Source organism: Parambassis ranga, chromosome 16, assembly GCF_900634625.1.
Source record: "Parambassis ranga chromosome 16, fParRan2.1, whole genome shotgun sequence".
NCBI lineage: Eukaryota > Metazoa > Chordata > Actinopteri > Ambassidae > Parambassis > Parambassis ranga.
Window position 1 is genome coordinate 17,357,870 of NC_041036.1, and position 23,211 is coordinate 17,381,080.

Below are 23,211 nucleotides of genomic sequence, written 5' to 3' on the forward strand. Positions count from 1 at the left end.
AATGTTAGTTTGGCTGAATCTCTAATAGCTGGAGGGGCCTTTGATCTATCATTCTGTTTTGTGCTGGGCACTGTCGAGGGCAGCCCTTTGCAGCTCATTGGGCTTGATGGGTCCCATATGGGAAGGTGAAACTTATAAGCCACAGGTTATCTGAGATCTGGAGGTCCATGAATACACAGTCTTTTCATCAGCTAGTCTCACAGCAGCTCGAGTATCAAGGTCGACAGTTTTGGCACACTGCCTGAATTAACACAGGTGATTTCATATTAATACTCGGTGTGGTATTCAGCTCGGGGCTCAGACCTGTAGTGATTCTTGAATAATGATTTATGAGTCATGAATCTTGTCCAACTATGAATGTACAGCTTTACTTACAGCTTCTACTGATATTCAGGCTACATCTATAAGCACTCTGTTTCTGATTTTCTATTCCTCCTTGACTGAAAGACTAGACAGGAGAATGTTGCATCCAAATGGCCATCAAATTTAAAATGACAACACCGTGGAAGGTATTAAAGGAATCACCATAAATCAGTTACAGCAACACCATGGAGTTTTTTTTCGAGAAATTGCTTGCGGGGTCCCTCTACAGTCTGATGCTATTGTCTGCTACAGCTTTTCTACACGCACATTTGTTGACTAGCAGCCAAGGACACAGGCAAATGCCTTCGAAGATGGAGCTGTGTGCTCAAACCTCTTGGCAGCCAGTGTTTACTTGCTGCTTCAGACATGATTTAAAACTTTGCTGCCAAATAGATGTGAGGTATGTGGTAAAATTTCCTAGTGCCAGTGCAGGTGATACAGATGTTCTCAAGCAAAAACGGAGGTGTCATACAATCTATTGTGAGCTGATGTATCAGAGTGATTAAGTTAATACAGTTTGGAGTCTGAAAAACTGCACAGTGTTGCTTTAAAGTCAATCGGATGAGACAGATGTTCTTACCATGTAACCTTTGGGGCAGGACAACCCTGGAGAGTGCAGGAGAGTTTCACCCTCATGCCCTCCCAGACGGTGTGAGGCCTCAGGGGGATTGGGAAATCTGGGGCCTTCTGACTCAGCTGCTCCAGATATTTCATGTGGGCAGATGCTTTCTTTTCTGCCTGAAGCATTAATAGATCCAGGAAAGTCAACAAAATGTTAATAAGTACATTTTTTTTAATAATTAAATTTTGTTCAGAAGATAAAATTAATATGCTGATAAGTGTAAGAACTTTGCAATGTAATGAAAAGAAAGAGAAATAATCTAGTCTTTGTATTGCCAGTGACTGATAAGATAATTGTACCTGTCTGCGAAGTGCCATTCTGTCAACTCGAGTCCGTAACACACGCTGGTTCTTGATCACATCTATCTCCACTTTCTCAACCTCATTCCCAAATGGCGTCCACTTGTCTCTTTGATACTCTTCATCAGCATCCATTGTTTCCTTTAGGATTTCCCTGGTGGTGTAAAGCACAAATCATTGCACACTTTTATATTTTGACATTTTTATAATGTTGCAGATGAAACGTTACATTAAAACCGTTGGCCAGATGTCCTAATTATAGTATGTTGCTATGCTCATTTGAAGCGTTTTATTTCACCTGAAAACATTTTCCACCAGGCCAGACAGACAGTAATTACCTCCATTTGAAATTGTGAATAGGGTGTCAAAACATCTCAACCTTCAACAGAGGAGTGACAAGAGTAGAGACAGCAATCCAGGTAAAGTTTGGAAAATGAAACCATTTTCCTGTTTTGGCACATCAACATTTCACTCCGTCCCTTTTATAGACAAATACTTGTTTGGTTACGAAGTAGGTAGTTCGCTGCTCCATTTGTACCTTTGTGTTACATGGGCGACATTTCTCAGCCATGTTCAAAGGTTTGGAGCCTGAGTATGAGTGGAATATGAAGCCCAGCTGCCGCTGACGATTCACATCACTGTGAAGAGAAGCTGTGGTGATGCTACCCTAAAATACTCTCACATCATGGCGTGTGACACATCTTTCAGGTGTGGACAGTTCAAAGCGATGCTGTGTCGCCGACTGTGTGACATCCTTGACTCTCCTTTCATCAAGCTAGTTGTCATGGAGATGAAAAGCAGTTGTGATAGCGTATTCACTTAGAAGAAACAAATGTTATATTTCTTTTTTAGGCAGCAAGGTGACAACAGAAATATGGCATCAGTTACAGGTGAGGATTGATGTTCGAGCCTTGTTTTTTGTTCAGATATAATGCTTGTTAGTGTGACCTGTTCTCTGAATTCTTTGTAAACATACTGAAGAGATCCAGAGAACATCTCTGATTCCCATTTACAATCTGTTATACATGTATGGCACATTGTACCTGTAGCATATATGTATATAGCATTGCGTATCACCTGTGTACAGTCTGCTAATCCATATGCATGGATGTGTACATACTCCCAACACACACAAACACACAATCACAAATTGAGCCTGGCTCTTAAATGCTGCGTTTTAACACTCATCTCTCTTCACCACAGAGGTGTGTATCCTGAAACATCTTTTGATTGACGGTCCCTGGGGCTTAATTATTTGAGCGTGCACTTCACACACACACTTCACACAAACACATTGCTGCAACAGAATCTTTAAATATTCACACAAACACTTCTCTGAGCATTGATGGCCACTGGAGCATGAATGCCCCTACAAATGGTTGTGATAATTTATCAAATTACACAAACGGCATGGATAAATTATGCAAATAAATACACTCACAGACAAGGGCGTACACACAAACCAACACTCCCAGGTGTTGAAATGACTAGTTTTGACTTTTGCTGCACGTTTATTTTACTAAGTGCATGTTGGTGTTTTTAATCTTCGTGGGCTCACAGATTTTAAGCCTTGTGGGTAAGAAACCCTGCATCATATCAATTCAGTGGGCAGGAGGAGGGTTTTATGACTTAATTATTGCTCCAAATGGAAATTTTAACATTGCTTGTTGGTGCAAAGAATAGCAAGACCTTCCTGCCAAGACAAACCTAGCATGCGTGAGTCAAGTGAATAATTTATGTCTTATTACATGTGGAGAAACCATTATGTAAATCCCATAGCAACATGAAATTGGAGCCACGCTTGCCAACATGCAGTGATCTAGGGCATTCATTTCCACACAAATCACAACAAATGTCATGCTCTTCCATCCTCTGATGCTCTGGCCCAGGTCTAGAAATAGAGTGCCAATCCTCAAGAAGTTTTCAGCTGCATCCTGCAGTCCTTCCACTCTTTGTCAATCATCTTCTGAACAAGTAGACCCCCCGCAATATATCCAAACACACCGAGTTCATCTGTGCACCTCAGGGGAGGACACACAATTCTGCTTCAGAGGGAATCATTGTTGCTAATTCAGGAGGTAGAACTCAGTGGAAAACTCTGCTGGGGAGAAAAGACAGATGGAATATCTAAGCATACAAGCTGATGGAAGAGACCCTGTTTTGTAGTGGTGGCATAGGAGAGGCACACCTAATGAGATGCTAAGTTGGCAAGGCCACATCCATGCAGCTGAGGCTCATTACTGTCAAATGTGTTTTGTCTTTGAAGAGGGTGTTATTTCATCCTCAATGACTTCCCAGCCTTTTTCACTCTCCCTTCATGGCAACTCTGTCTTCTAGTATTTCTAATCTCCTTTAATATCCACTGTGACCTCTGTTTACTCTTGCTAACAATTTGCCTGCCAAAGCCTCCTTTCACAGCCCCCCCCTCCCCCCAGAAGATAATATCTGCGTTATTTTAGCATTGATGATAAAGTCTGCATACACTGGAGACGTCAAATCCTTTTTGACACAGGAGTGTAATCAGGTTCTGGATGGATTGGAGAACAGCAAAGAAGCTGCTGTTAAGCCTCCCCAAATCTAAAAGAGCTATTGAATCCCAACACAGACACTACGTGACCCAGACAGGACAAGGTGCCCCTACAGCGAGAGGGACTAAGAGGGATTTCGGTAAAGTGAATCAAGTCACTAGAGGCAGCAATCCTCTAGCCTCCAATCTCTGTGACATCTCTTTATGACAGCTGGGCACTAATTCTGTTGTAGCAACATCATTTTCTAACAGACAGAATATTAAAGATGGCTAATGATGCATTCCATTTACAAAATCCTCTCAGATTCTGATGCACCAATAAGACTTCTTGTACAAGAATATTAAGTCTAGCCATTTTTTTTTAGTATTTTTGATAGTTGACACATCACAAACCGTATGATTTGAATTATCAAATTAATTTGGAGTCATGCTTTATAGAAGTCTTACGTTTGTCTTCAAGGTTAACATTAATCAGTTCATCCATTGTATCTGTCACTACTAGGACTCAGTGACAATGTTATGCTTAAGGTTTTATTAGCTTTAGGTACAAAAACAACAGTTTACAATTAAAGCCTGTGCAAATATTGTTGACAACTCACAGACTGTTATCACAGTAATCAAATGAGATAGTGGAGAGATCACGTGATCATGCTTCTACAAACAATGTTCACTCATCCATGCATGTTAAACAGAGTTGATCCTTCCACCCTCACTTGACAGGTGTGTCAACGCAACATAACTCCAAGATGATGTCATTATATGACTTTATTTTCCAACACATCCTCATGTCCTCAAACCCAGATTGCCAGAATGACACAGCTGGCTGTGTGGTTGGTGTACACACATAAGATGGATAATAGATGGATACATAAGTGGATGGTGGCTGTATCTATGCTTCAGCTCTTCACCCCATTAGGTGGTGTTTTCTGGTTGGTGTTAATTTAGTGATGATGACACCCTTTCATATTTAAGTAATAAATTATGACCAGAAAATATACGGTCTATTTGTTTGGGGAATGGTTTCAGTTCATTCATGATCATCGTACACTCAAACCACTCTTTGTTATGTTTAAAATGGAATGCATCATCTTTCCTCTTTTCCCTCAGTGCACAAATGCAGAGCTTCCACTGCATGACTCAGTCGAATGATTGCAGCTTATTGGCTTCATGACATCCTTGAAACAGCAACTGAACGGACCCAGCTGGCCTTTTACAGACAGACAAGAGTAGAGGGGGAAAAAGCACTGATTTCCGTTGTTTATTGAGACTCTCTGTTGGCATAAAAGCTCTGTGCTGTTTTAGCTCGCAGGGCAAAGCATCAATACAACTTGACCCAGTCATCTTTCTCAAATAAAGTGGAGAGAAAGAGCAGATGTGGTGGGGACTACTGATGGAGAGGCAGAGCTTGATAACATGCAGAGATCATCCAGGAAGGAAGTCCTCAGGAGGAAAGTGGAGGCTTGCTTATGGTTTGAAAGAAAAAGAGATTCACCCACAGTTGTTGCCATATTGACTCCACAAAAGACTCTCTATTCTCTACTCATGTGATGCAGATGGAGGCTTGAATTTCCTCCGTATGGGCTATGTAACAATCATTTTGCATGTGTTAAAGCCAGTGGCGGGACGTGCACATCACATCTAGGCCTTCAGTGACATCCCACACTTGATTTCCTGAGCTTTTACAACCAATAAGCACACATTATCAATTGGGAGTGGAAAATTAAGATCACGGATACTGTCAAAGTCCAAAATAAAAGGCGATTTTTAAAGAGATAAAAATAAAATGCTTGCACTCACCAACACGGACCTCCTCCACAGTGCCTGCTTATTTGAAAGTAAATTCCATACTTCTTTCTTTTCCTCGAGAAGACTTCAGTCTATCTGTGTGTTTCAGTTCCATCATTAAGTCCTTTTCTGTGGACATGGAGGCTAATGCTGAGAGCTGCGTGGGCTCGGTCGTGTTTCTGGCGTAAGTTTTAATACGCTTTAATGCAGAATGACGGCTCAGCAGAGAACAAAACACGGACAGTCACAGCCGAAGAGGAGGCCAGTCCTTCCCTCTGCTGGAACAGGCTAGCTAGCTAGCACGGTAATTGGCCAATCCTCTTCTCGCAAGATGCAGCTTTTCGTGAAGGTCCGTCTTAAAAATGGCGTCCCGAGTATATCTGTAACCACATATATCTCTTCTCCTCCCTCAGCTATCGTGGATTAAAACACATCGAGCCGTAGTTCAATCGGGTCTCCGGGTTTAGTTCAGACATTTTGCAAAGTGCCGCCGTTTAGGCTCTCGCGAGTGCTTTATCCAATCACAGGACTCGTTCATGTCTAATTCAGCGTAAGGTCTTCTTGCTGCTGTTAGGCAGATTTCATAGAACCTGGCAACGGAAGCTAGCTGAAATATGATTGGATAAAAACTCTACTATAATATACAACACTGGAAGCAGCTCAACCGAGTATAATGGACATGGCAGAGAACAGGGGGAAACAAGTATAAACAACTATATATATATATATTAGATTTAAAAAAAATGTAAAAATCGTAATCGTATATAATTTTTTTTTCTAGTATGCTTGGCCAGCAGAGAAGGCCTTGCAGGCCCTGACAGGGCCCACCACTGGTTAGGGCTTTTTCTGACATTTGAGATGAGTCTGTAAGGATTTTTATATGAATTTCAGCTGGGGTTTTCTTACCTGTCCCAGGTTTAGCTCTGTGTGTTATATGTAAACCATTTAGGCAACAGTTGGCCTTGTTGTATGCCACCTAAGAAGCTTAAATTGCAGGTCAGAGAAGGAAACGTGCCAAAAATTATTGCATTTTAGGATAAATTGCCAGAATGATACATTCAAAGAATATCCATGTGACAACAGGGTGGTGCCAGATTGGTGTCTCCTTCACATATTGACTCCATCTTACTTGCTTCTGCAAGTCTTAGGCTTAATCATAAACAAAAACATAACAATGTATTATTGTGTCTCACCATGTCCTGTGTCGAGGAAAGTTGCCCGTGTCGAGGATCTCTTTGACAGACATCAGATCAGCGGGTATGATGGGATAGTAATCAGAGTAGGAGGCTTCCTCATCACTGTGACATCCAAAGCATGTTAAAGAGGGGAAAAAAGCAAAACAAAGCCTGATTAGCACATATCTGGCATATCATCCGATGACACAGGTGAAAGATTATAAAACAGATATCTTCCCTTGTCATCCTTCACAGTTATTTAATCTGCTGATAGAGGGGCTGAGTGCTCACATTAGCATGCCTATTCATTTTGTCATGGAATATGGCACATTATGCAATCTCAAGTTCATCACCCATTTTTATCCACTGCCACTAGAAAGCAGCACCGTCTCTCTTTATTGTGTGTCAGCAGAGCAATAGAGAGAGAGCTGCGGTTAATGTAGACAAGTGTAATGTACACATAGGTTTGTTTAATCAGGGACTCCAGGGATTCAGGTAAAAACAGGCAAGTCTTATCTAGATGAAGACTGAAACTATAGTATTTACTGCTTTCTCTTCGTGGTATGAAGAAAAGCAATGACAAAGACAAAGAATTGAGGCACAGCTGAAATAGTCCATCACCCTCAGCTTAACTATAACCTATAACCTGTCCCATGGTCAGTGTGTAAATTGCCTCATATATGTCATAAATATTATAACCATAAACTGCTGCTTCTGTTCTTTGAAGGCTTTGGCTTTGTTCCCCTTTTCATGGCTGCACACACACACACACACACACACACACCAACCATTGTCTTCACTGAGTTTATGTAATCAGGAGGAACAGGGCTTGCTGTTGTGTTTGCACGCAAATGTTAACAGTTTGGTTTTCATGCTACAGTGGTACATTTAATTGTGGTGGCAATGCGGCACCCAATCACCGACAGCTCTCTGTTTACACAGTGTTTGTGTCAACTGGTGGCACAACTGAGCCGTTTCAGTTGATGAACCGGAACACAAACTGAACATGATGAACCAACAGCATTCGTCTCTGGACAAATAACAGGGAACTGATAATAATCAAAAGCACACCCTGTGCCTGTCTCTTTCTTTATGTTATCTCTATCTTTTTAGGCACAGCGCACACGTATACCAAAACAACACTGCATGTAGAGCAGCAGCGTTTAAACTGAGATGACCTTTTTCTCTGTGCGCTCCTATAAACAGGATGAGCACTGGTTGCTGGTGACAAGGTCACTTGTGGCAAAGGCATGTGTGTAACAGGAGAGGCATCCACAGATGAGTGCTGCTCTTTATACACGACTGATTACAAGCACAGCGAGGAGATATTCACACTTTTTCTTGCGTAACTAGATCTATGTTTAGAATAAAACACATCAGTGCAGCACAGATCCACAGAAATAATGCACACATCTTAAAGAATCACATCTTTGTGTACCAGAATTCTATATTTACCCAGGTGTGTATTAAGCAAGCACCCAAGTACCGTTGCTACTAACATGTAGCCTCGGGCACAGCTTTCAACCAGCCATCTTACAAATGGCAATGCAAATTGATATGACTTCTCGTTTTCTTTTGTTTGTAAGCTGGGAAATTTCCCCATTTCACAGTGCTCGGAGGACAACTTCTGCTTTTGCTGTCTTATTTTTCTCTTTTCTCTTTGTTTAGGTTCCTGTTAAACGCAGGCTGAGAGGTTTTGCACCGTTGAATAATGTAGTGCAGGGCCCCAGTGCAGCTGGGGCTAGTATCACTCGAGTACAGCCCAGAGATATGTACACACGGGGACACGAACGCTCATGCATATAAACAGGAACATGCGTATGCATGGGCTGCACCACACACACGCCAAAGGATGTCACACTTGTAAATGCACATGTTTGCAAAAAGCAGGCTTCCTCAAAATATTAACTTTATGTATCTAAAGGAGGAAATAAGAAAAAAAGAGGAAAATTATGTGGCACTGCATGATCTGGTTTTGTAAACATAACAACTTGTGCGAATAAACAATTTTAGTCCCATATAACATGGATATTAAAATAAGTGTGCTTTCAGCAAGGTAAAATTCACAAAGCACCTTTTCTCTCTCTCTCTCATTCAGACGTGTTCCTAATGTTCACCTGAACTAAGGTTGATGGTATAATTGCTTATTTTCATTTTCCCCAAATGTGAAAGATGGGCCCATTTCCCTTTAATCTGCAATCTTCATTGCAGGTTAAATCTAATTTAACAACTCGCTTGCTGAGACTATTATCAGAGCAGGCCTGGAGAGACTTTCTGTGGATCTCTGTGGAATCAGGTGGGATCACCGCTGTGCGTGTAGCGATCCCAGGTGTGTGCAGGTGACAACGCTCTTCTTCAAACTGGAGACTTATTTTAACGTTTTTCGATGGTTAAGTGTTGTTTCTAAAACTGCAGACATCCCTTTTCTAAGCAGTGGTTTGGTTATGGTTAGACAGACAGCTGTGGACAAGCTACTGAGCCATCTTCCTTTTACACTACAGTACTCTAGTCTGTCATGACTATGTGAGTCATACAGTCCAAGCTGCACTTTTCAATATAATATCAACACGTCCTCACAAAAGAAGACACTTTTGGTCAATAATATATCCTCCAGATATGACACATGGTTAAGTTTATAGCTGAAATGAAACATGTGAACATATTGCCTCATATCATCTATTTATGGGATCCACAGAGTTTGGAGGCAGGTTGGAGGTGGTGTTACAGACAGCGCCGTGGAGCTTCTCCTAGGACTCTAAGGTTCGCATCCCCCTGACACTGCTGGTTTTGTTTTCACTCACTGTTAAGTCATTCGTGGTTCTGGTTGGGTATTAGTGTAGTTTATAGTTTTAAAGTAGTATAATGTAGCTCTTCCCCCACTGTATTTCCGGCAGGACCAACTACACCCTACATCAACATGCATCATGTTAGCTGGCACCTAATGATAAGATGGAACTATGTAGCACCCTTAGGAAGGTCAATAAATGGTGTGAAGAAGTGGCCTGTATGGCAGTGTGTGTGTGTATGGGGCAAATGAATAACACAGCTAAATGTGTATATTTGTGTAAAGTGTGCTGATCCATTACTATCTTTTTGATGTTATGCTGTTTTAGTTGACCTCTCCTCAGTTTATGTTCATAAGCCATGTTATTTAAGTTACAGAGCAGTTCATCTGTGAACAGTGTTGTTTCCAAGACACACACTTTTCCATCAGCATGTAAATAAATACACATTTATTGTATCTATTATGCTGTTCCAGATGTCCAAACGTATTCACCAAACTGTTCCCATCTGCCAGTTCCATGTTTGCTTGTTTCCTTGTGAGTATGGGCTTTTAACACTTTATCCTGGTCTTTAATTCACCCTTCAGAACCTCCTGCAAAATAACATCTACTACCTAATAATATGTTAGCAACTGTATCTCTTTGGATCAAGTTAACAATGCCTAAGCAGTGTGTATACGGATTGTGTAAATCAACCCAAACCCAAAACGCAGCTCTTACTGGTAATACGGTAATTATTAAGGCTACATACTATATTTCATTTACTCTGCGGTGCACAAGCATTGATTGAAGCGTTGATTGTATTTTAAGCACATTTGCCCTGAAAAATGTTGGATAATATGTCCTAAATGTAAAGTAATACTGTGGATGTAAACATTCATTTTTGATAAAAACTTGAATGTTCTCTGTTTCACAATTTCATTACTGATCACCTGTCATGGAGTTCATTAGACACTAAGCTAATGCTAATGCTGCCTGTTGCTAATTATAATCAGTTCATTGTTTTATAGCTTAGCATGAGATCTGCGGTGGATTAGGACGTGTTGTCACACTTGCTGCTGCTGTATTCATGTTTGTCTAGCATGCTACCTGGAACACCTCCTATTACCCACTTGAGCTAATATCCGTGCTACTGTGACACTGATAACCACCACTGAGTAGCTGGACTGAGTCATTGTAAACACAGGTGTCTTCAATTATTGACCATCTCCACCTGTAATGTGTGCATAAAAGTGTGTGTGTGTGTGTGTGTGTGTTTATCTTCAGCCCCACAAAACTCCTGGCATCTAATGTCAGAGTGACTTTTAAATAAAAATACTCCTCTATAACTCTTTAAGAATTATTGTGTGCATAAAGCTTGATGGGAGTTGTGTTCATTGTCACTTGTCTGTTCACATCCCCGGCACCTTACCTCCAGACTCGTCTGTGGTGCAGAGGTTCTCAGCGACATATGTTTTGTGAATACTTCATGCGAACGTGCCAGCAGCTAACAGCACTGGCCCGCATGGGTACACTTGTGAGTGAATGTAATGTCTCACTGTGCTCAGAATAAACAGGCTGCCATATGTTTTCTATAATAAATACTTAATATCATTTGTCAACTGAAAAAAAACAAAAAAAAAAAAACAAATCACTGGTAATTGATCAGGACATCTATGCACCCACCATAATACAAATCAAATTAACCTGCTTCATTATTTATAATAGTTTTCGACTGGGAGACCACAGCGGAGTTGATTTTCTGAATCATGTAAAATGTGCTTGTGTTGTTAAGAAATGTGAGTTCTTTAATCCTATATCACAGTTTTCTAAAAACTAATGAAAAAATCTGCCTGTGGTGTGAGATGATTTTATCTGGATCCAATATTAATCATTTTTTTCATGAATTTTAAATGCCACTTTCCTCATACTAGAGCATTAAGTTTTGCTTATTTCAAAAATAATAATTTCTCAAAGCTGCCTGAAACAAGAGACACTGAATTATCTATATAGCCCATTGGCAGACTTTTCCTTGTGTTTTAATTAGAATCTGGATAAGGGCAGCATATGAGGCTCCATAACGTGCCATGATGAAGTTTGTTTTTTATTTTTAGTTTGTATTTTTGCTTGTACTTACAACCTATCTGATGGAAAGACCAAAGCTAAAAATATTATGACTTGTCTGTCATGTCTCGTGGCTGTAAGCCCATTTGTTTCTGTATGTGAACCATGAATATCATGAATATATAGGACAATTCTCAGCCAATATTATTCATACAGAAAACAGGACGTTTGTCAGAGACCAATTTCAGCTACACAGTAGGAGCAGTATGGAGCATTAGTAGTACAAGACTGTTCAGAAAAGTGTGTGCAGGATGGACTTGAAATAAACCACAGTGCTATATGAATCATAACGAAGGAACGTGTCATCCAGTGCAACCATGTGGCCTGTTGAGTTGTCATTATCTATGGCACAGAGGAGGCTAATGCTATCAGCTATACTTACAGCTACACTTATTTATCATAATTCTCATTAAAAACTAAGTTTCTGTCTGTAGGTCAGTAAACATTTTGCACCTTGAAGTGAAGGTCTTCTTCTTTATCTGGGATGACAGCTGCATGCTGTGTGACATCTTGGACGACTGCTCCTCCTGCTCACGCCGCATCACCATCCTGGTTTCCATGGTAACCTCAACACTGCTGGCACCTGTTGTGGGAGGGACGATGAGGGGAAAGGAAGAATGAGCATGCAGAGGTCTGTAGTGCACACACACATATTACTGCGATAGTCAGACACTAATGGAACTGTACTCCAAAGCTACAAGTCCAGATGAACTGCAAAATCTGCCATGTTTGACTCCCAATACCTTTTAGCATCAGACCATTGTGTATCAAACCAAATATCAAATCAATGTGGACAAAAAAAAATTCCATTCCACTCCCTCTTTTTTTATATTTGGCTTACATCACAATAAAAAATAGACCCAAACAACAACAAGCCACAACAAATTCCTGAATGTCTAGAAAGAAACCAAAAACTGTAATGGGCACAGATTGAAATTCAAATCAGACCTACATGAAAAGTTGAATCTTCCAATGCCCCAAAGAATGGAGCAAAAGATATTTTGAAGTCTTTATTGTGAAACTCATATATTTTGCACCAACATTGTTGAGTTTTGGAAGGACCCAAATGCAGACGACACAGAAAACCAACAAAAAAAAAAACAACAAAACTCCAAAAAGCAGGACATCCCAAACTAAGGAGAACAAAGTACAACTGAAAAACAGAAGTCAACACAGGAAGCTGGTGGAGGGAGACATCACTGGGACAACACAGACTTACATACACAAGGGGTAACAAGACACAGGTGAAATTACTAAACACAAGGAGGAGACACACAAGAGGAAGAGACACAAGGAAACATACTTTCAAAATAAAACAGGAAATCCAACAAAATCATTCGCACAACACCAGAATACTAAATAAACTATAGGATTTAAATGAAAACAAAGCGAAACAAAGTGGAGATCGTGACAAACATTGCTCATACACATCTTGATGTGCGGCGATTGCGGTATGCACAGCAGCATGCTAGCTGCTAGGAAACGACTCAGTGGGTTGGGCTAAACTTGAAAAAAAAACATGAATAAAATAAAATAAAATCTCATTGAGTATTGCTTGTCCAAAACAGTCTTAAGATATAAACTCCTTGTTTGTGAAGTTTGAAAAAATAATATTTTGGGGGCATTTTTAACTTTAACTCAGCACAAAAGTTTTCCCGGAGTGAAAGCTCAATCTGCTGTGTGTGTTTATATATTACATTGTCCACTTCAGTGTAGTTGCCAGTGTTGTTGTGTTAAAAAGCTGTGTTATGGTCCCATGTTAAATGAATCACCCCTTTGTGGGCCACTGAGACACTAATAATTCATCAGTTGAGGTCCTCCATGCTGCTGCCCACACTCTGCCCATCATTAATCATGTGGCTGCTCTGGGGAAGCGAATGCAGAACGCACCCAACAAACAGAATCAGGTCGCGTCTGAGTGATAGCTTCATTCAGCCATTCCCACTAGCAACCATCTGTGTTAGCACCATAAACAAGCATAATGCGTTATTTTTTCTCATCTGCTTCCATTACATTGCGGAAAACAGCGCCGAGTCAGATAACAGGCTAATATAGGCTAGCGGGCCGGCTGATTCCCCTGTTGCTTTTTTTTGTGTCTTGCTTTCGTGCAGAGGGAGAGGTCTGTTTAAACACTGTTAATGGCACGCTGACCTCTGGTACATTAAAATTGATCAATCTCCATGGGCAGGCCTGGATCCAAGGACTCTGGAGGGAAAGTAGCAGAAGCAAAGTGGGGCTGTTTCCACACACACAGTGCAGTCCTTAGTCTCTGGAGAGAAATGAGATCTCAGTTCTCAGGTCTGCTAATAAAAACAACTGTATCAACAGAGGCAGAGTGATTTACTGTTCTGCTCGTTGAAGGGGAAAAAAGCACTGTCTGAGCACGATGGGAGCTCGCTTTATGTCCTCCCCAGAGAGTAATTAAAGGCTACATCCAAAGAGGTAATCAAAAGGCAAGAGCATTAGGAAGTTAAAGTCACAGGAGAAATAAGCAGACACTTAGGAGAAACAACCAGAGTAAAGAAGTGTCCCGATTAACAGCAGATGTACTGTAGGGGTGCAATTTGAGGGGGGGTCAAATAAAGCTGTGTGGAAGCTTTCAGGTGAAGGCTGTGTAAACAGAAAACCCACTCACGCTTTCAGGTGATGTCCTCTGTGTGTCAAAGATCTGCAGGACGGATATATCCCACTTCCTTTCCTGTCTGCCTGTCTGTCTCTCTCCTTAAAGATCTTGTTCAATCCTGTTGTCTCACCTCTCTTTATTACCTCTGACTGCCTGCCTGCCTGCCTGTCGGCATCTGCTTCACTCTCACTCTTTCTGTCCTGATGAGGGTGACCCTGAACACAAAGTGTCCTTCTGTGCCAAAGTATGTGGTCAACACAATGCTCCCTCATTCTTGGTAAATATAGACCAATGACATCTCTCACTGTACGCACACACATGCAACTTTACACAGCACTTAAATGGACAAACAAACACACACACATATTGCAACCAGATCGATTTAGCACTGTGGACAAGCAGCTAAGAGATGACACAATGTCTCCCTGTTCAAAAAGACTGAAGCAGCTGAAAGGAACAGCTGGAATGCTCTCAGGAGAACTGGCCGCAGGAGAACGACAAACTGCCACTGAAAGAAATATATATATATATATATATATATATATATATATATATATATATATATATATATATATATATATATATATATGTATATATATTTAATGCAGTCCTCTCAGCACAATCCCACCTGGGTACAAATGTTAGAGAAATGAAAGGCTGGGAAATGACAAGGTGAGAAACAGAGGTGGCAGGGAGGGAAGAGAAGAAGAGAGAGGGCACCATAATGGGAAGCAAAGGGGGAAAGAGCGAGTCTGCTATAAGCTAGAGAGGGAGTCAAACCTGTGGCCATCAAACTGTACAACACCTCCCTCTGAGATCAGAACACACTGTCTTGTAATCTTATCCATATTGGATTTATTTAGACAAGTTTTTACTGCACATGGTACAAGTTGTATTACATATGACTTTATATGACTTTAGTCTTCACTTGCCAGGACTTGAATGTACATTAATGTTTATAATTTATTAGGTTTTTATCTTATATTTTTTATCTTTATTTTTTACGCTCACTACTTTACCTTATTAGTATTTCTGTCTTTTTGAGTATACATGGAGCACCTGGAACGAAAACAATTTCCCCCCGGGGATCAATAAAGTATTTCTGATTCTGATTCTGATTCTGATTCTGAAACCATCTGCTTCCTCATTATGAAGAATCTGACCTTTGACTTTGTTTTTAAAAAGGAAGTGGTTAATAATGGTGGAAACAACACCCGAGGCTTTAAATTTTCACTACCAGACTGAAAAATCAACAATTACTAAAAGCTTTGAAGCAGCCTCTGAGTCTGAACACAAAACTGCAGTCCCTAAAATCGCCACTTGAGGCTACAAAACGACAAAAAGTCAATCTCCATAGATACATATGTTAAAATGCTTAACTTAATAGCGTTGATGACAACCGTACAAATTTATTTTCATCTAACCTTCAATAATTAAGTCCCCCAGGTGGAAAAACACCTGTTTACTCCACATTTAAACTGGGCCTGCGATAAACATCTAATAGATCGGCTGGGAGTTAAATCTGACCATCTTCACCCCCTGAGGTTTAAATGTAATGCTTTTTTTGTTTGTCCCCATTTGTTTGATCAGATTGATTAGATAAAAATAAAATAAAGAATATTAAACACAGCAGGGCCTTGTTTTAGTGTTGCTGGATGAACATGATTAATCTTTGTGTCTGTGGTTTGTCCTATTAAAAACTCTCATTAGATGTTTTTCTTTTCATTACTCTGGAAAAATCTCTTCTCTGGTTGCAGTATTTTGCATGCATTCCATTTCTCTGCTTGTATTTTATTAGTGTTTCCCTGGCTGCATTATTGTGTGTATTTCTGTATTTGTGTGTCCAGTGATGATTTGACTGACAGGTGACTAAAAGAACACAGGGGCTGCAAAGAAAGAAGGCATCACTCAAGGCCGCAGCATTGTATGGAAGGATGAGGGGTTATTTATAAGCTTTTAGTGGACACACCTGCCTCTGGAATATCAACACACACAATACAAGCTCGGGTTGCCAGGCCTCCTCTTCTCTTCAGCGGTGACTGTCAGACTAAGAATAACCGCTGGGACAAAGCAGCTGAGGGCCACCTTTAATAGAAGCCTCCTCAGCTCAGAGTATCTGTTTCTTCATTGTCTTTAATAGGAAGGTTCCTTTTTTTTATTACTAAGAAGCTGCCTGAGTACACACTTCAATCCAAGTGCAGCTTCTGTCAGTTTAGCGCCTGATTTATTTAGATCACTTATGCAAATCGATTTGCACATTTCCAGAGCACCTGAAGCACAGATTTGTACATGCGACAGGTGAAACATGTATGCCAAGCCAAGAGGGAATAAATATCTGCAATACCTTTCGGAATGACTTTATTCATAATTAATGCTAATTTACTATTTATGCTTGCTTGGTGCTTTTACTCGCATAAATTATGAATAAAAGCCAGAGTCACTGGGACTGTGTGGCAAACATTTACCCCCCGGTTGGATGCTCTTACAGAGGATATCATAGCCTTTAATGTATGGGTTGCTTTGGAGTGAATGTGCTTAATGTCACTATGAGGTCACTTAACAGAAAACGTAGAGAAGGTTGAAGCAAGGCGTCTGGACTTGTAGAGTTTTCTAGAAGACGTTTCGCTGCTCATCCAAGCAGCTTCATCAGTTCTAACTGTTTGGTGGGGAAACATGGTTTATATGTGGTTACAGACCTCAGTGGGTGGGTCTGGGTAAAACTTAAAAAACTTAAAAACAATAGCACTAAATGTTTCCATACTTACCTGTGATGTTCTGGCTGACTGGGCCAGGTGTGTCTAACGACTGGCTAACGACTATGAAACTGCCGGAGGGGGACTGGTTGACAGCCCTTTGTTCTTACTGTGATTATGTGCAAACTTCCTGGGAATGGATGGAATCACTGCATTGTATGTGGTAGAAAGATGATGTCTGAGGCCACCACCTCTGTTAAGGGAAGGTTTTTCCAGCTTAACATAGATGGCTTCCTTGACTCCTCTTTCATACCACCTTTCCTCTCTGTCTAAAATGTGAACATTGTTGTCCTCAAAGGAGTGTCCTTTGTCTTTGAGGTGGAGGTGAACAGCTGAGTCTTGTCCTGAGGAGGTGGCTCTCCTGTGCTGAGCCATTCTTCTGTGGAGTGGTTGTTTAGTTTCTCCAATGTACAGATCAGAACATTCCTCACTGCACTGGACTGCATATATCACATTACTGTGTTTCTCCCTGGGAATCTTATCCTTCGGGTGAACCAGTCTCTGTCTCAGTGTTGTCATAGGTTTGAAATGGACCGGGATGTCATGGTTGTTGAAGATCCTGCGGAGTTTCTCTGATACTCCTGACACATATGGAATGGAGATGTTCTTTCTCCGCCTGGTGTTGTCCTTCTTCTTGTTGTTGGGGGGTCTTGTTTTTGTGGCTTTGATGAGTGCCCACTTCGGGTAGCCACATGTTTGCAGGGCCTTCCTGATGTGGTGTTGCTCCTTCTTCTTCCCCTCTGAGCTGGTGGGTACAGTTTGTGCTCTGTGCTGCAAGGTCCTGATGACTCCCAGTTTGTGTTCCAGTGGGTGGTGTGAATCAAACAACAGATACTGGTCTGTGTGTGTGGGTTTCCTGTACACTTCCACATTGAGGCTCCTGTCCTCCTCAATGTGTACTGTGCAGTCCAAGAAGGCCAGATTGTTGTCCTTAGTGTCCTCGCGAGTGAACTTGATGTTGTTATCCACTGCGTTGATGTGTTCTGTGAACCGTTCCACTTCGTTGGTCTTGATTTTAACCCAGGTGTCATCCACATATCTAAACCAGTGGGTGGGGGTGGTTCCAGGATAGGAACTCAGGGCTCTTCTCTCCACTTCTTCCATGTAGAGGTTGGCCACAATAGGAGACACAGGTGATCCCATCGCACAGCCGTGCTTCTGTCTGTAAAAGTTCCCATTGTACTGGAAATAAGTGGTGGTCAGGCAGAGGTCCAGCAGGTCACAGATGTGGTCTGGCGTTAGGTTGGTTCTCTCCTTGAGTGTGCTGTCTTGTGTGAGGCACGTCCTTACCATCTCTGTGGCTTCTGATGTAGGGATGCAGGTGAACAAGGATAAGATTCCCAGGGAGAAACACAGTAATGTGATATATGCAGTCCAGTGCAGTGAGGAATGTTCTGATCTGTACATTGGAGAAACTAAACAACCACTCCACAGAAGAATGGCTCAGCACAGGAGAGCCACCTCCTCAGGACAAGACTCAGCTGTTCACCTCCACCTCAAAGACAAAGGACACTCCTTTGAGGAGTGAACAATGTTCACATTTTAGACAGAGAGGAAAGGTGGTATGAAAGAGGAGTCAAGGAAGCCATCTATGTTAAGCTGAAAAAACCTTCCCTTAACAGAGGTGGTGGCCTCAGACATCATCTTTCTACCACATACAATGCAGTGATTCCATCCATTCCCAGGAAGTTTGCACATAATCACAGTAAGAACAAAGGGCTGTCAACCAGTCCCCCTCCGGCAGTTTCATAGTCGTTAGCCAGTCGTTAGACACACCTGGCCCAGTCAGCCAGAACATCACAGGTAAGTATGGAAACATTTAGTGCTATTGTTTGTAAGTTTTTTTAAGTTTTACCCAGACCCACCCACTGAGGTCTGTAACCACATATAAACCATGTTTCCCCACCAAACAGTTAGAACTGATGAAGCTGCTTGGATGAGCAGCGAAACGTCTTCTAGAAAACTCTACAAGTCCAGACGCCTTGCTTCAACCTTCTCTACGTATGATGACCTGGATGACTGAGAATCTTCATCAACATGTTAACAGAAAACAAGAAGAAGAACTGGCTGGAGAGCTTACATTAAACTTTTTTATGAAGTAAATATTTTATGAAGTAAAAAAGCAGCATCACTGAATCACAACTGATTGTGTTTTATTTATTATAATTGGCTGATTTTTTTTAATCTCTTTAAACTACTGAGTGTTTACAGTCAGAATTGTCCGTTTGTGTGAGTGCTGAAAATCCACATATGCATACATGTCTGTTATAAGAGCTGAGAGGCCTGTGCTGAGCTCATGTTTACAGTAAATCTGGCATGACTCGAGCCAGAGGCAAGGACATGAAAGGATGCCAGATGTTTTTTTTTTATTATTGTGGACATGCCGTGACTTTCTTTGATGTGAGACTCTACATGTTTTGCCAAGCGATGATATCACGTCTGTATGTTTTGATTAAAAGATCTAGTAGCAATTTCTGTCCATCATCTTTATCTTTCGTGGCCTTGATTTAACGACAAAGCAGCTTTCATTTGTGAATTTTTGGTTGAGTATTAGGAAGCTTAGATTAAAAATTCTAATTCTATCTGTCAGTTACAAGTGATTTATATTCCACTGGCTATTGTGTTTAAACTAAACTTTATTTTTTGTTTAAAAATATCTTCTCACCTACCAGTGACTGGGCCCAGAATAGACCTTAACGGACAGTCTCTGAGATGATCCATCACTTCTGGGCCAGCCTTGACAGCTGTTTCCATGCCTTTTTTCTAATCAAGGGCCTGTTAAGCTATAATTAGAATGTAAAAAAGGAAAGGGAGGGGGCGAAGTGATTGCATCCAATTACACGCAGGCCTCAATTCATCAAGTGATCTGGTCTGGGAAACAGGTAGGAACATTTTCAAACAGGATGGCAGGAGATAGGCAGCACACAAGTCTGAGCAAAAAAGCACAATAGAGTTGGATGCCCAATCAATAAAAAAGACATTTTGTATTCAAGTACACTCTTCATAAGATAAATCATTAGACGGATAAATAAGCCTTTCATTAGACTGCTGGCTTCTGAACATACACCCACATGATTTGAGAGACTTAAGATTAATAATGAGGATGTCATCTTCCTTGATGGATAAATACAAACTGCATTTGTACTTTTCAATAACAACACAACCTCATCAAGAAGACATATGACATTATGTTTTCATTACATAACACATGATGACTGATGTCATCTTAATAGGGGACCAAACACACAAAAAGTTTGTTGGTACCCAAAGAGGCAGACAGAGTCCGAGGTTCGAGTCCTGAACAGCTGTTCTAGTTTTGCTTGTCCTTAAGTTTTGTTTTTGCTCACAAAATTAAACATGTGTTTAATTCAACATTAAACACCTTTTATAAGGAAAACCTCTCCTGTGTGGTTACCTTTTTTAGCTCCTATAAACATGACGCAGCCGCTCACATGTTCAGGTCAGGTTACATTTTCCTGGTGAGGATGGACTGAGAAATAACTAAAACAAATATAAAAGGCTTTTTTTCCCCTTTATCATTTTTTTTAAGATTAATATATTTCCCCTATACAATCCAAGTCTGTAAGTGTAAGTGACTGTTTGTGTTTTTTCTAGCTTCAAGTCAATTCAAATAGCACAGAACAGCTCTAAAGACTGCAAAGGTGACGAATAAATAAAAATAGATTTCAATGTGTGAGAAAACTTTTTTGGCTTCAGTGTGATGTACTTCAGGTCTACTCCACACCTACAGAGCCATCCGTCTGCTTTGTTTTATACATCTTGTGACCTGTCAGGGGGGCATCAGGTCTGGGCTGGGCAAAGACAGTGATGGCATCATGACCTCTGTCCAGGAAGAAGTGTAGCGTGAGCTGTATGCCTCGGCATGAAAACACTTCCTTGTTGCTGTGACTGTGAGAAAGTATTAGTACAAATGATTAGACTATAAATACTGTGAAACCACAGAATGTACTTTGAATGTTGGCTTTAACAAGAACTTTCCCTCTAGCTATCACGCACATGCAGTACACCATGTATCTGCTGGAGATTTTTGAGTTTGGTTTCAAGAATTTGCATATTCTTTCACCTGTCAGTCCAAAATCTAAATACTTTCCATACCCACTGTTCAAATTTTACCTGAATCAGGAAATGCAGTTCATGCAATTCATACCATAAATGGTACCTGGATCTTTCCCTTTGCTAAATTAGCAGCACATGCTAGAGGATAGATGTGGCAGTTTCTCAGCAGCCACATGTTTTCTTTCTGTTATCTGGTGAGTGTTAATGAGAAACGTCCAAAGAAGACCTTCATGGTGCTATCGCTCTTTGAGATCAGAGGACAGAGTTATTAGTGATGAGACATGCATACATTTCAATGGACCCAGTTCAATCTACGCAGCTTATCAGAATATAGAAAAAACAGATGGCTGCAGCTGAGACAGGGAATGTTGGGTGATCATTCAGCATCTTTAAGCAGCTTCTTTCTTTCCAAGCTGGAATTTTACCACAGAATGTAATAAATTAGGCAATCATAACTATGTATATATATATATATATATATATATATATATAAAAAGGCCTTCTGAAATTGAAACCTCAGAGGAGCCATTAAATGTTAATGAGAATCTCCCATAATATTCCTCACCAAGGAAATAAAAGGATATGTTGCAGCATGTGCATTTCTAAAGAAGAAAAAGAATCAAAGTGTATATATATTCCTGGATTCCCAGCCAGCCTTTCTTTTCTTTCTTTTCCAGCTTTTCTGGCGGTGGTAGAATCAACCTGAACACTGGTCAGATCTGGCTGCCTCAGTGTGTGCAGTCAGTACTAGAAATGTCTTAAGTGGCCAGGACTCTTATAGTCCATCATTGATCCGGGGGCAGGCACACACCCTCAGCGCTGATTGAAATTCTATTTGTGCAGAAGCATTGGGTTCATCCGAACTACTATTCCCTGTTCAGACTTCTATCATAGTTGTAGCACTCTAGAGGGTTTGCCCTGCAATCTCTCATTCGATCTTCTCAGGACTTGCAGAGTTGAAAGAGGGGAAAGACAGCCTTGTGCTAGAAAGGAAGAATTGAACCTGTCAGTGCTGTGAGTCAGCCAAAGTTTGGTCTTTTCAAACAACTACCCAAAGAACATACAGATAGAAAAGCTGAGGGAAGGAGCATGCCTTGTGCCGTGTGTCTTCTTTCCGAACACAGAAGAGAAAATTCCTCACTCAGCTCTTATTTACATTGCAGTGTTTCATCGAGAGGGATCGGCTTCGACTTAAAATCCTCTATTCTTTCTTTTGCACACTCTTATACACCATCTCTCATCACCCACATCCATTTTTCCTGCTCATTCCACATATTCAGTGTCATTTTTTTCCTCTCCGTCCTTGTTAAGTTATTCTTTACAGTCATGTTCAAGTTGTTTGAAAAAGCTTGTATAAAAGCATAACGCAGCTCCCTTATTCATTTCACTTATGCACAGCCCTCTTAAGTTGCCATGACAGCGTTTCACTTGGCATGACGTCTGGACTTGAACTAGACCATTAAAACCTTGATTCGTTTATTTTTTTTTTAGCCATTCTGATGCAGATCTGTCCTGTTATAAAACCCAGTTTGCACTAAGTTTAAACATTTTAAAACAGATGGCCTCAAGTTTGCCTCTAAAATACTCGCAGGAGTTCATGGACGACTCAATGACTGCAAAACAAGCCCAAATCCACAGCTCTGCTTGACAGTCTGTATGAGGTGATTCTGATGAAATGCTGTTTGGTTTTCATCAGATATGGTGGTGAACATAAGGCCAAATAACTCCACTTCCTTCTGGCAACTCAGTGAGGCCTGTAGACTCTGACATATAGCTATATATATAGTTTTTTTCACTTGTGAATAATCTTTCTTACTGTAGAACGTTGAACTCCATCCATCCATCCATCCATCAATCCATCCGTCCATCCATCCATCCATCCATCCATCCATCCACCCATCTATTCACCCACCCACCCACCCACCCATCCATCCATCCATTCACCCACCCACCCACCCATCCATCCATCCATCCATTCACCCATCCACCCACCCACCCATCCATCCATCCATCCATCCACCCATCCATCCATCCATCCATCCATCCACCCATCCTCCATCCACCCATCCATCCATCCATCCACCCATCCATCCATCCATCC

General features: G+C 41.0%; 1 protein-coding gene across 3 annotated transcripts in view; it reads right to left on the reverse strand.

Moving 5' to 3' along the window:
- Positions 1 to 14,465, reverse strand: part of myom3 (myomesin 3) — a 66,071-nt gene extending 51,606 nt beyond the window's left edge. For all 3 annotated transcript variants that reach the window (XR_003671928.1, XM_028426156.1, XM_028426155.1), the window contains exons 1-5: positions 14,293 to 14,465; positions 12,111 to 12,240; positions 6,790 to 6,894; positions 1,285 to 1,438; positions 944 to 1,101 (exon numbers count right to left, since the gene is read on the reverse strand). Coding sequence is in view for 2 of the 3 variants with exons in the window: in XM_028426156.1 (XP_028281957.1) it covers positions 944 to 1,101; positions 1,285 to 1,438; positions 6,790 to 6,894; positions 12,111 to 12,217 (524 nt within the window). In the remaining variant the exon portion in view is untranslated. The remainder of the gene's footprint in view (positions 1 to 943; positions 1,102 to 1,284; positions 1,439 to 6,789; positions 6,895 to 12,110; positions 12,241 to 14,292) is intronic.
- Between the last annotated feature and the right edge of the window lie 8,746 nt (positions 14,466 to 23,211).